Source organism: Passer domesticus, chromosome W (assembly GCF_036417665.1).
Source record: "Passer domesticus isolate bPasDom1 chromosome W, bPasDom1.hap1, whole genome shotgun sequence".
NCBI lineage: Eukaryota > Metazoa > Chordata > Aves > Passeriformes > Passeridae > Passer > Passer domesticus.
Window position 1 is genome coordinate 20941487 of NC_087511.1, and position 12133 is coordinate 20953619.

Genomic DNA, 12133 nt, shown 5'->3' on the forward strand with positions numbered 1-12133 from the left:
GGTAACACTCTTGGTACCCGATGCATTGCCAGTGCCATGAATCACCATTGAAGTTTGTGTATTCGGTTGTTCTTTTGGCTTGTTGGCAAAGTCCTACTGACAATAAACAAAAAGACATTTAAAATATATATGATTTCTGACAGTTACAGATAAAATTTTGTAGATTGAAGAAATATATTTTTCTAGACACAGAACTTCTCCTGACCTTTATGCTAGAAGCCTGTTACAAGCCAGAGATGCCAGAGCTTTTCAGAAAAAGCCTAAGTAGTTTTAATAATAGAAAATATTAGGAAATCTAAACACACACATTAGTATCAGTCTCTTTATATAGTTAGAAATAAAAACTAAATTAGAAGAATTGTGTCAAGTTCCTACAAGTTAGAAGGAACCAATATTAAAGATTGATTTATTTTTATTTTCCAAACTTGAAACCTAGCCATTTGTGCACATAAACACTGGGACATCATAATTCACATTTTCCTATGATGAAATTGAAGACTTTAGTGTATTGTATGAAGATCCAAAAGAGCTAGACTTGAATAAATAATGTGATCTGCTTTTTTTCTTTCCTGCTGTATTTTGCTTCATACTTGAAAACAACTAAATTGTTGCTAAAACTCAAAAGCTTTACCCTGAGCGATACAGTGTAAGTGCTAAAATACCATGCTCAAGAATTGAAATTTGTCAGTTAAATTAAGCTAAAATAGAAAGGAATAGGCACCCTTAGGGAGTAATTGTAATCAGCACTGCCTGTAGTTACTTGCATGCATTAGAATGGACATTTATTCTTGGAAAATAAAAATAGAAGGCAACATTAGAGCAACTGTAAACTTGGGAGAGGAACCAAAAAAAAAAACAAACTCCCAGAAATCCCACCAAAAAACAAGAGAGACATATTGTTTGAAAAATAAAACTTGCCAAGGAGGTGGTATTAAAACATCCATTTAATGCTTACTTTGCAAAAATATGTATAGGTTTTTTTTAATGGTGTCTAATAAAGGCAAAAAATGGAAATATTCACAGAAAAAATGTGTACATTTTAGAAAACCTGTTTATCATCAAGGTTTTTTTTACACTTGTTTAACGTCTAAGTTAGTGTTAGCATATACCCAAAAACCAAAATTGCAGTGAGCTTCAGTTTTGCAAAAGCGAAGAACTAGTAACCACTTAAATGTTAAAAGGTCATTAAATTTTGGATACTTTAAGTTTCTGTATTCTTGCAGAAAAAAAATAATTCTCTGTAGCATCCTGTTAATTTCAGTAGATGAATCAAATTCATCATTTCATACTGATTTGTGGAAGGAAAAAATCTCCACAACTTGTAAAAGTTGTAAAGCCGGTATGTTTATTACGGCACTGGATGCATGTGGGGATTGTTCCCCGTAAAGGACGTGCACCCCTGAGAACTTACTGGTACATATGCATAGAATTTCACAATAGGTTCATACACATTCATTTTACTGGTTTCCCGTTACACTTGCAGCTAGTTTTTTATCAGAAAATACAGAAAGAACTCCTGGGTCATCTTGCCCTGTCTCCTGCAGCCTCAGCTTTGGTTTTCATCTGTTTCAAAGTTCAAGGGGTCCCTCTTATTTCTCTTGCATTTTTCCTTCAGCTGAGGCAGGTTGTTTTTTTTAAACAGCACATTTCACCTAAATCCAAAATGGATTTCCACCCTGGTAAATTTCCACTCTGTTTCATTCCCCCCTTTCCTAAATACAAGTAAATTCTTTTACTTAATGCAAATCCCTACGATAATAAGTGTCTTATTGTTTTACCATGTACATTTGATAAGGAGGTTTCTCAAGCATACACAACCTTTACCCGTATATACAAAGCATGGTTTTCTGATCAGTGACTGGATGAATCTCAAAGTGGCAAATACTTTGTTCAGAGTCAAGACACACATCTTGAGCATTAATCCTAGTTGTTCCCGGGCAACACAAGGTTCTAAGTTTACTGTTTGCCACCTTTCATTCACCTTTTGTGCCCACACCCTATGTTCTGAGGGATAGAGCACCGTTTTGTTCATGATTTAATCCTAGTGCAATGATGGGGTGGATAACATAAACAGTGGCATTACATATAGTAAGCACAAAGGCAGTGGGCACATTAGAAGCAGGATCATAGGTGAAATTTACCATAGTCCACCAGGATTGAAACTTTCTTTCAAAATCAATTGCATTATCCCAGACAACTTTCCGAATTTCAGCTGGAAAATCACCTTCACCCCCTTCCCATATGATCAAAGCTGCTATGCCTGCATCCATAACTGTGCTTGTATGCAAGTGAAAGCTAAAGACAGATTATCTTGAACCATACTAAGCGCTTTTATTAACTTGTGGTCTTGGTCCCTGGCCTTCTTCCACTTTGGCAGTACTTTTGAAATCTGACACTGGCTAGTTCCTAATGCCGATAGAGATGACTATAAGGGCTGTTTCCATTTTGCTAGACCACCTGCTGCAGTGGCCAGCTTGTTCATCAGTATTTCTGAATCAATTCCATTTAAAACTCCCAATCCTGTCCCTAATATCCCAGTTAGATCTTCTTATTCTTCTCCTGAGGTGTACTTGTCTTTGTAACCATGTTGTCCAGCCCTCAAAGGATGTCCTTAGGAAAGAGGAGCAGTCTGGTTGGATTTCTGAGATGTTTATTTGCATTAGCAATTATAGCATCTATATTAAATTTAAATGACAGGCCAATAGCATCATAAGCCCAAAGAGAAGTCACTTCTACAGGCTGTATTGATGTGTAATTACACCAACAATCTGATTTATTTGGGCTATCACAATCTCCTGGTACCTGTATACAGGGGAGGCTGAGACACTAATTTGATTTGGTCTCTCATGAGTGGTCCTATTGACCACCTGGGATTCTACCCTGATTTCTTCTCCTCTGATCCCTTGATGTGTCCACAGTTCCCATTCCTGTCAGTCCTGCTTCTCATATACCTGATTCCCATGGATTACTACAGTGGATAGGTTTAAATCTTTTATATCAGAAGGTTCTTTCATGGATCCAGTATACTGATTAAAAGCCTGGGACCAAGGCCATTCAGCATCAGTTTGGATAGAGGTACTCTCTAATTCCAAGACTCCAATTATAATTGTACACAAAACAATTCTGTAAATGAAGTTACAAACTACCCCCAGCCGCAATATACTCATTTTGCCTGAGTAAGTTTTAGTGTCAGTTCATTGTCTCCTGGTGTCACTCTCCAAGGGGCTTCTGGGGCCTTCTTCACTCGAGAGTGGTGGATCTAGGCATTCTGCTCCTTGATCTTGATAGCGATGAAGGTGGTGAGAAGTACCTGGAATGGTCCTTCCCACTGCGCTTCCAAAGTCTTTTCTGTAAGAGACTTAACATATACATAATCCCCAGGTTGTATGTTATGTACTGGTCCATCTAGCTCCCTCCTCTGAGTTCCAGCCACATGTTTTCAATTTCTCTGAGCTGTTTACTTAAATGAAATGTGACCCTCTAGATGAGGATATTGTAGCTGGAACTCTGAAATGTGGCATTATTTCTTGTAATAATACCCTGGTCACCTCTCGAGCCTTAACAGTTCTGGTAGGGAATGATTGTGGCCACCCTGAAAATGTATCTCTCAATACTAATAAATATGGGTACCCCCCTTTCCTTGGGGGTTCTGAAAAGTCAATTTGCCACTGCTGTCCAGGCCCATGGCCCCTTCCAATCTGACCAAGTTTTGGTCTGGGGATATTTTTGGGGTTAGTCTGGAGGCAATGATCACACTGTCGGGTCACTTGAGTAATAGTGGCATATAAATTCCTGGCAATGATTCTTTCAATCAAATAGGTGTTCAGGGCATCTATTCCCCAGTGTGTTTTCTGGTGTTCCTCCCTTACTAGTGACTACAGCAAATGGGAAGGGATTATCAGCTTCCCTTCAATGGTAGCCCACCCTTCTTGGTTATATGTCTCTTTTTGATCTTCAGTTAGTTTACTATCTTTCTTTTTATATTCTGGCTTACCTGGAATTAGAACTCCTTCAATAGTTACCTCAACTTTGGCTGCTTCCTTTACCTCTCTATCTGCCAGCTCATTTCCTTCCTCCAATTCTGAGCTCACTCTCTGGTGTGCATAAATATGCATAATTGTTATCTTTTCAGGCAGCTGAACTGCTTCCAGCAGCTGGATTATCTCTTGTGCATATTTGATGTTCTTTCCTTGTGAGGTTAGCAGTCCCTTCTCTCCAGATGGCTCCATGTGCATGCACAACTCCAAATGCATACCTTGAGTCTGTATAGATGTTTATTCTCTTTCCTTTTGCCATTTCCAAGGCATGGGTCAGTGCAATTATCTTGGCCTTATGCGCAGAGGTGCCCGTTGGTAAGGGTCCGGATTCTATTACCTCTCTGCAGGTAGTGACAGCATATCCAGCATGTCGCTTTCCACTGTCAGCGTAGCTACTCCCGTCAGTGAACCAGGTCTCTACATCATCCAAAGGAGTGTCCTTCAAGTCTGGGCAGCTGGAGTAAGTAGCTTCAATGGTCTCTAGACAATCGTGGTGTACTGCTTCTCCTTGATTTCCACTGAGATAGGCAGCTGGGTTGACAATATTAGTTATCACTACATCATCTTGTTCTACCATGATGGCCTGGTATTTCAGGAACCTCTGTGGTGAAAGCTAGTGGCGGCCCTTTACTTCCAGTACTGTGGACACTGTGTGGGACACTAGCACAGTCATTTTCTGTCCCAGGGTAAACTTGCGTGCCTCTTCATTATTCAGCACCACTGCTGCTACAGCTCTGCGGAAACCTAGCCATCCTTTGGCCATTGCATCTAGTTGCTTGGAAAAGTAAGGTCTCCAATATGGACCCAAGTCCTGAGCCAATATTCCCAGGGCAATTCCCTGTTTTTCATGGGAAAATAGAAAGAATGGTTTACTTACATCTGGAAGTCCCAAAGCTGGAGCTGATATGAGGGCACTCTTTAGCTGGTGAAAGGCCCATGTGGCTTCCTTTGTCCACTGGAGATCACTATTTCCATTGGCAATAAGAGCATAGCGGGGTCTGACGAGCAGTCTGTAATTATAAACCCACAGCCGGCACCACCCTGCCATGCCTAAGAAGGTCCGGAGTTCCTTTATTGTCTGAGGTTTTGGGGTTTGGCATATGGCTTCCTTGCGAGCCTGCCCTAAAGTCCATTGCCCAGCAGTAACCTTGTACCCCAGGTAGATTACCTTCTGTTTCACTACCTGTGCTTTTTTCTTTGATACTCTGTATCCTTAGAGCCCTAGGAAACTCAGAAGGCTTACTGTCCAGGCCTCACATGCTTCTCTCGTCTGAGTGGCTACTAGGAGATCATCCAAACACTGCAATAGTCTTCCTTCTTCCTGTGGGGCTTCCCAGGACTCTAGATCTTTTGCAAGTTGTTCCCCAAACAACGTAGGGGAATTTTGAAACCTTGAAGGCCTTGAGGCAGCACAATCCATGTGAGCTGGGTTTTGTGCCAGCTTTTAGGACTTTCCCATTTGAATGCAAAAATTTTCTGGCTGGCTTTGTGGATAGGGAGGCAAAAGAAGGCATCTTTCAGATCTAAAAAGGTAAACCAGGTCAGTTCAGGTGTCAAACATGTTAGCAAGGTGTATGGGTTTGTCACCACTGGGTACTGATCAGGCTTTTACTGCCTGACCCTAGCTGGTTGTTTTCCTTAAGTTGCACAGGAAGTGCCTTCTCTGCCCTCCCTGGTATGTTAGAGGCCCATACCTCAGGAAACACCGGATCCATTATTTTCTTGTTAATTTTATCTTTATTTTCAATTTCAGTTTCACTAATTGTTAAAATTAGGTCTAGTATGCCTACATATTGTTGATCCTTTACCAAAATAATCTCCCCATCTTTAAATGTGATCTTTGCTTCTGACTGCTCCAACAAGTCCCTACCCAACAGGGCCTTTGGCGAGTTGGACATATACAGAACCTATGAATATTTTGATAGTTTGCAAAATATGCTTTTTCAGGTTAGCCAGTTGCTCCCTTACCATAACATAATCTTCTGTTATAGGCATCGAGGCTTTATTTAACACTGAGTATGTTGCCCCTGTGTCTACTAAAAACTCTGTTTTCTTAGTTCCTATCTTTCTACTCCATCCCAACTCTTTGCCTTAATTCAAAGTCTTGGGGTATAAAATAGGCTGAGCACACTCAGCTTTAATTATTTCTGCTGGGTTTCTTAAATTACTTGAAACTCTCTTTTCTAATAATTCAAACACCTTGTTACTTCTTTGCTTCTCACGACTGGTTGCTTCTAAAATCCTTATAGTTCTCTGAGTAGCCTATGTTTCCTTAGAATAACATAAATGACAAAGTGCCTGTCCTGGTCTCTTCCACCTAAACTCTTCTTTACAAAATCTTAATCTTTTCCAGTTCTCTTCCTCCATAATCTAATTAAAGCATTGTTTCCACTGACACTCACTTTGTTGCCTTGCAAAAGGCTGTGCCTGTTACAGCAAAAACTCTGATATGCCCACAAACACAGACAACCCCCTCCCCCGTATCTCAAATTCAGGAGATTCAGGGCTTAAGTTGCTGTGGGAGGGGAATTCCTGGAATTCCTTTAATTCAGTTTTACTACAGTTAAACATAAATCACCATACTGTAGTTCTTCTGCATAAAATGCTACACTTGTTGCAAACAAAATCCTAAAATCTCCACAAACACAACCATACAATCCCGAGAATCAAATTACCACAATGCGTGGGAAGAACCACACAAACTCACCGGCAAAGGGAATATCTCTCAAAGTGCCCACTTTTCTCAACACGACACAGCATAACACACTTCAGCATCTACCCACATCAGCTTTCTCTGGTCCTCACACACTCTGGACACAATCAAAATAACAGCACACAGTAAAATTCCAGGGATCAAGTCCAAACTACTGGGGCAGAGGAACCCTCATAGTTATCTAGCCACGGTTGAAATGTGCACAGTCTACACAAATCACCACCTTTAAACACAATAAATGTCCTCACCCACGTTTCTCCACTTGTTCCACTTCTCCACGGGGCACTTTCTGCCCCCACAGCTTGCCCCAGCCAGCCCCCCAGGCCTTACCTGGCCGCTTCAAACGAGGGTAGAACTTCTTCCCTGCGCACCGTGGGTACACTCGATAGCTCGCTCTCCTTTATACACCATGCATTCACACGGTTACAAACACATGTCCGGACACCACAAGCATACAAAGTTCGGGTTCACTCGACTCACCCCCAGAGTCACTAGCGGCTGCTCTATCGAACAATGGACCCGTTCCCCAAGTCGCTCTGTCAACTGGGGACCTCTGCCGCCGACCATGCTCTCGGTCGATGGCTGCCTGCAAGCACAGGGACGAGGCTGTGCACTCAGACATCTCTGAGTGCCTTATCAGCAGTCCTGTCTCTGTCTCCCCCGAGGCCCTCCTTTGATATACATACCGTTTATCCGCACACCAGCAGGTCGTTGTCTGTCTCCGCAGGAGGCAAACCGAGACGGAGTGGAGCTCCTCCAGGGAAAATCCCAGGGCGAGACTCGGAGGTCCGTCCTCCCCTCCGCCCCTGCAAGGACAGACACGGTCTCCATCCTGGCCTTGCCAAAATTATTTGTGGAAGGAAAAAACTCCACAACTTGTAAAAGTTGTAAAGCCGGTATGTTTATTACGGCACTGGATGCATGTGGGGATTGTTCCCCGTAAAGGACGTGCACCCCTGAGAACTTACTGGTACATATGCATAGAATTTCACAATAGGTTCATACATATTCATTTTACTGGTTTCCCGTTACACTTGCAGCTAGTTTTTTATCAGAAAATACAGAAAGAACTCCTGGGTCATCTTGCCCTGTCTCCTGCAGCCTCAGCTTTGGTTTTCATCTGTTTCAAAGTTCAAGGGGTCCCTCTTATCTCTCTTGCATTTTTCCTTCAGCTGAGGCAGGTTGTTTTTTTTAAACAGCACATTTCACCTAAATCCAAAATGGATTTCCACCCTGGTAAATTTCCACTCTGTTTCAATACTGTGTGCTGTTTATTCACATGGCTAACAGATTCCAGTGACCTACCACGTTTCATGCTCTCAAAAACTGACTGGACAAGTTCTCCAAGTAGGCTACTACTGTATAAATTTCTAAGAAAATCTTTGGACAGCTTGTCATGAGAAGCAGCGTATCAGTACTCAACACTCAATGTTAATCTTACAGTAGCTTTCTTTTTATTAATTGTTAACAAACATCTGATTTTTTAAAATTTTAACTGAAAGTGTTCTGTGATGTATAATATCCTTCAAAATTTCAAAGTTCTGTACTGAACAACAGTAGTAGATTTATTTTTAAATAAGTCTTCTAAATTGTCTGGATTTTCTTATTGTTCTTCTAGGCTATGGAGTTGCTTGTGGAAAAAGCAATTAGCAGTGCTACTGGACCACAGAGTCCTGGGGATGCACTAAGAAGAGTTTTTGAGTGTATATCTTCAGGTATCATCCTTAAAGGCAAGTTGCAGTTGATCAGTGTCTGTATACTTATATTTAAGTAGTGTAAAATCTGTAATCTTGACTGAAATAAGATGGAGATGTGCTACTAATTAGCCTGTTTTAGGTGGTCCTGGCCTTCTGGACCCTTGTGAGAAAGATCCTTTTGATACACTTGCTGTAATGACAGATCAGCAACGAGAGGATATTACTTCAAGTGCACAGGTAAGGAAAAGTGTCACAGTACGATAGGTTGGATTCAAACCTATACAGGGGAACCTCAGCCAACCCTGTTCAAGCTTAAATGCAAGCAAACTACTGGCCAGAGAGCTGAGCAGAGAGCAGTCCCATCCAATCAGCTATCTGGGCCCAGGAGATTCAAAGCCCCTATAAAAAGGCCAGCCATATTAAACTCAGGGCTCTTTGCTGATGATTTGTGTGTTGTGTCGTGTGTCTGTCTCTAACCCACAACCCCACATAACAGAAAAGTATGTGTTAAGTAACTAAATTTGATGGATAGTTTTTTGTGTGGGTGGTGGGTTGATTTGGGGTTTTTTGGTTTTATTAATGGAACTATATGATGGACATGAATTTTCTTTTCTTAGAATGTAATCCAGTCTTTCAAATGATCAGTCTTAAGCTAGGCAATAAAAAAGTCACAACAGAGAATGTATAATAGTGTTCATTTTTCTACTAAAATTAACAAATTTTCCTGAAAAGTTTGAAGCACTCTCATCTACATATATATAAACTCCGTAAAGATGCTTACTCTACAGTAGTATGTTATTAGATTTAAAATTGTACTGGCATTTAATAATAAGAGCTAAGGATAATATCATATACCACTAATGTTCTTCATTAATTGTTTGATAAAGTATTTGAAATTGACATTTGTTTCTAACAGAAATATCTTCTTTCTATCCTTTTCCTAGTTTGCGCTGAGACTCCTTGCATTCCGTCAAATACACAAAGTTTTAGGAATGGATCCATTACCACAGATGAATCAACGCTTCAACATCCATAATAATCGTAAAAGAAGAAGGGACAGTGATGGGGTTGATGGATTTGAAGCAGAGGGAAAAAAAGACAAAAAGGATTATGATAACTTTTAAAAACGTTTGTCATTAGTGATAAGATTGAATGTGATAAAAAGTCCATTTGTTGCCTTGCTTTTAAATGGACATAATAATGTATGTTTAAAATATCCAAAACCAACTTAGTAATTAGATTTGGAAGAAAAAATATAGCTCTTCTGTGAGACTGTGAATATTTTAATGATATACTGTATCAGACAGATAATGAATGGAAAGACTGCAAATGGAAATTATCATTGGAAAAAATAGTGTCAAGTTTTTTCTTCATTACATTTTCTTTAAATGTGTTGCAAACTTTAGTCTCCGTTTCTCTCTCTTGTGCATTGTTTTATCTTGACTGTATTTAATGCAGCATTTGTGCTTCTGTTCCTATGTGTATTTTTATTATTTTTTTTTTATTTGGAAGGTTTTTTTCTTTTCCTCTCACACTAGTTGTATATGTTACATTGTGTTAGCATAAACTGTTGCCCTCCCAATTAATATTTTACAGAACTTCATTTTGGAAAGTGAGACTGCAGGATTATGTTTTTGCTTTTGTTTTCCTAAATGTGAAGGGGTTGCAACACATAATTATCCTGCCATTTGAGTGCTCAAAATTAAATGTTTTTGCCAATCTTTTGGCATTTGTCTCTTTAGTGTGAGATAAAGTGGGATATAGTGTGACATTAATATAAATTTTTGTTAATCTAATCAACTTTGCTGTTAGTTGTGTATTAGCAGTATAAAAGGTAATATATAGAGTATGGTCTTACATCAGTTTTAAAGCAGCTGCATAATTGATCAAAGTTTTGCATGATGTTTTGGGTTTTTTTAATATAAGGGCTTTTAAAACGATAATTTTAGTTTAAATGCATAGATCTTTCTATGATTGACTTTGTGACATAGCAAGGTCAAAATATAACTTTCTGAATTTCCTTTTTCAACATACAAACAGAAGCAGGCATTTCCCATTTAGACAAAGTTAGTAATTCTTTTCAGTCCACTTTGTTGATATTAATGCCTCTCAGCCCTTAAAATAAATGTTTGTCATATCAGTGCCTGTAAGGGTATTCCTTATAGCTATTTCTGTATAAACTCTCAGTGATTTTTTTTCAATAATTCAAATTTTAAAAAGTGAAGCATAACTGAAAAAGTGAACATTATTAAAGAAAAAAAGTAACCCTGAAAATTGTTTGATATACGCTTATGTCTCTTTCAAAAAGCTAAGTATAACAGTGGTGTAGTAATGTTACACCATATTGTTGATGTATGCTCTGGTACACAGGTGTGATTTGTTGTCACAGCACTACTGTGGAATATGCAACTAAAAGCTAAAATTTATTAAATTACTAAAATTCATTATACACTTGAAACTGAAGTTTCCCTCATTCTGTTCAGTGTGTATTATGCTTTGTTGCAAACCCATAAAACTTGCAGATAATAATAGACTAAGATTCAGGTAACTATTGATGGCTGTAGGAGTGTATCACACATTACAAAGATCATTTGTTATTTCTGGTACAATTAAAAAACCTTTTTGTTCCTTTTTGAGGTCAAATTTATCTTTGACCTTTTTAATAAATACCTCTTGGAGTAGGATGGGGGGGTGTTTTTGTTTGCAATGCTTACTACTAACAGCATGGGCCTGTAAAATAGAAATATACAGTATTTTAGAAAAATAGAGATAATCTTAAGGAAATATATTAATAATATTCTTCAAGCATTAGAGCGCAGTTTTAAAAGGAGTGGTTATTAGTGGTTATCAAATAAAAGGAAGGCTTTGTCATTGTAGGAAAGATTTCTTACCAATTTCAGCATCAGAAATACAATAATTAATGCATGCTTTAAAATTACTTTAAAAAAGGATTATGCTAGTTTCTTTTGTCTAGTCTTGATGTGTGGCTCCAAGCATGTGCTTGGTCTTGGTGGGTACTGATTGTTTGGGTTATTTTGGTTGGTTGGTTTTTTGAAAGGGATATCTTGCTGCCATGGTGTCTAATAAGCCATTACTGCTTATTTTGAAAGCTACAGGTGCTATTCATGCGGCTAGTTCAACTCCATACCAAAGTTTCTTTCTCCATAAAACAAACATGTTTATTTGGGCATGTGATTAACCCTAAAATTTAGGATTAAAAAGGTCAAAGATGTATTTTGGATTTCCTGTGTTTTTGTTCTACTGGCTTTTAACTCCTAACCAGTGTCTGGGTCTTTTGAACTATTGTATACTTAAAGTGATTCCACATTAAATATGAAGCTGTGACTATGATTTTTACGCTGTGTGGTGAAGAGTGAATTTGCAGTTTATTTCTGTTTTACCTGCCCATTTTAATGGGCTGTTTTAACTATGTAACTTCTGACTCTTGTTAAGCTAAGAATAATGGAAAAACAAGGTTTTAAAAAGTACAGCGTGAGCTTTGTTTTAAAATATTACATTGTGTGCTTAGGAAGATAAAGTTAAAACCAAGTAATCAATTTGCAAACAAATAACCATTTGAATACCCTATGTTTTGATAATACTATTGGTTCGCTAATAAAGAGTGTTTGCCTTTCTTATTCAGCAATGCTGTGTGTTAAATCTCAAAGTGCCAGACACTATAGTCA

The 12133-nt window shown here is 38.8% G+C and overlaps 1 protein-coding gene and 1 long non-coding RNA gene across 5 annotated transcripts in view; one reads left to right on the plus strand and one right to left on the minus strand.

Moving 5' to 3' along the window:
* LOC135288968 (zinc finger RNA-binding protein-like) overlaps nt 1-11798 on the plus strand; it is a 64467-nt gene extending 52669 nt beyond the window's left edge. For 3 of the 4 annotated variants that reach the window (XM_064402321.1, XM_064402322.1, XM_064402323.1), the window contains 3 exons: nt 8369-8480; nt 8587-8684; nt 9392-11798. In XM_064402321.1, the coding sequence (XP_064258391.1) occupies nt 8369-8480; nt 8587-8684; nt 9392-9571 (390 nt within the window). In that variant the 3' untranslated portion in view covers nt 9572-11798. Of the gene's footprint in view, nt 1-8368; nt 8481-8586; nt 8685-9391 lie in introns of those variants that run through there. The other variant, XR_010351771.1, reaches the window with a different exon arrangement.
* Nucleotides 793-7968, minus strand: LOC135288969 (uncharacterized). Its single transcript, XR_010351772.1, has 2 exons — nt 7231-7968; nt 793-3358 (listed from the first exon to the last, which is right to left on the minus strand). It is a non-coding gene; the product is annotated as an uncharacterized LOC135288969 (long non-coding RNA).
* Nucleotides 11799-12133: the final 335 nt, after the last annotated feature.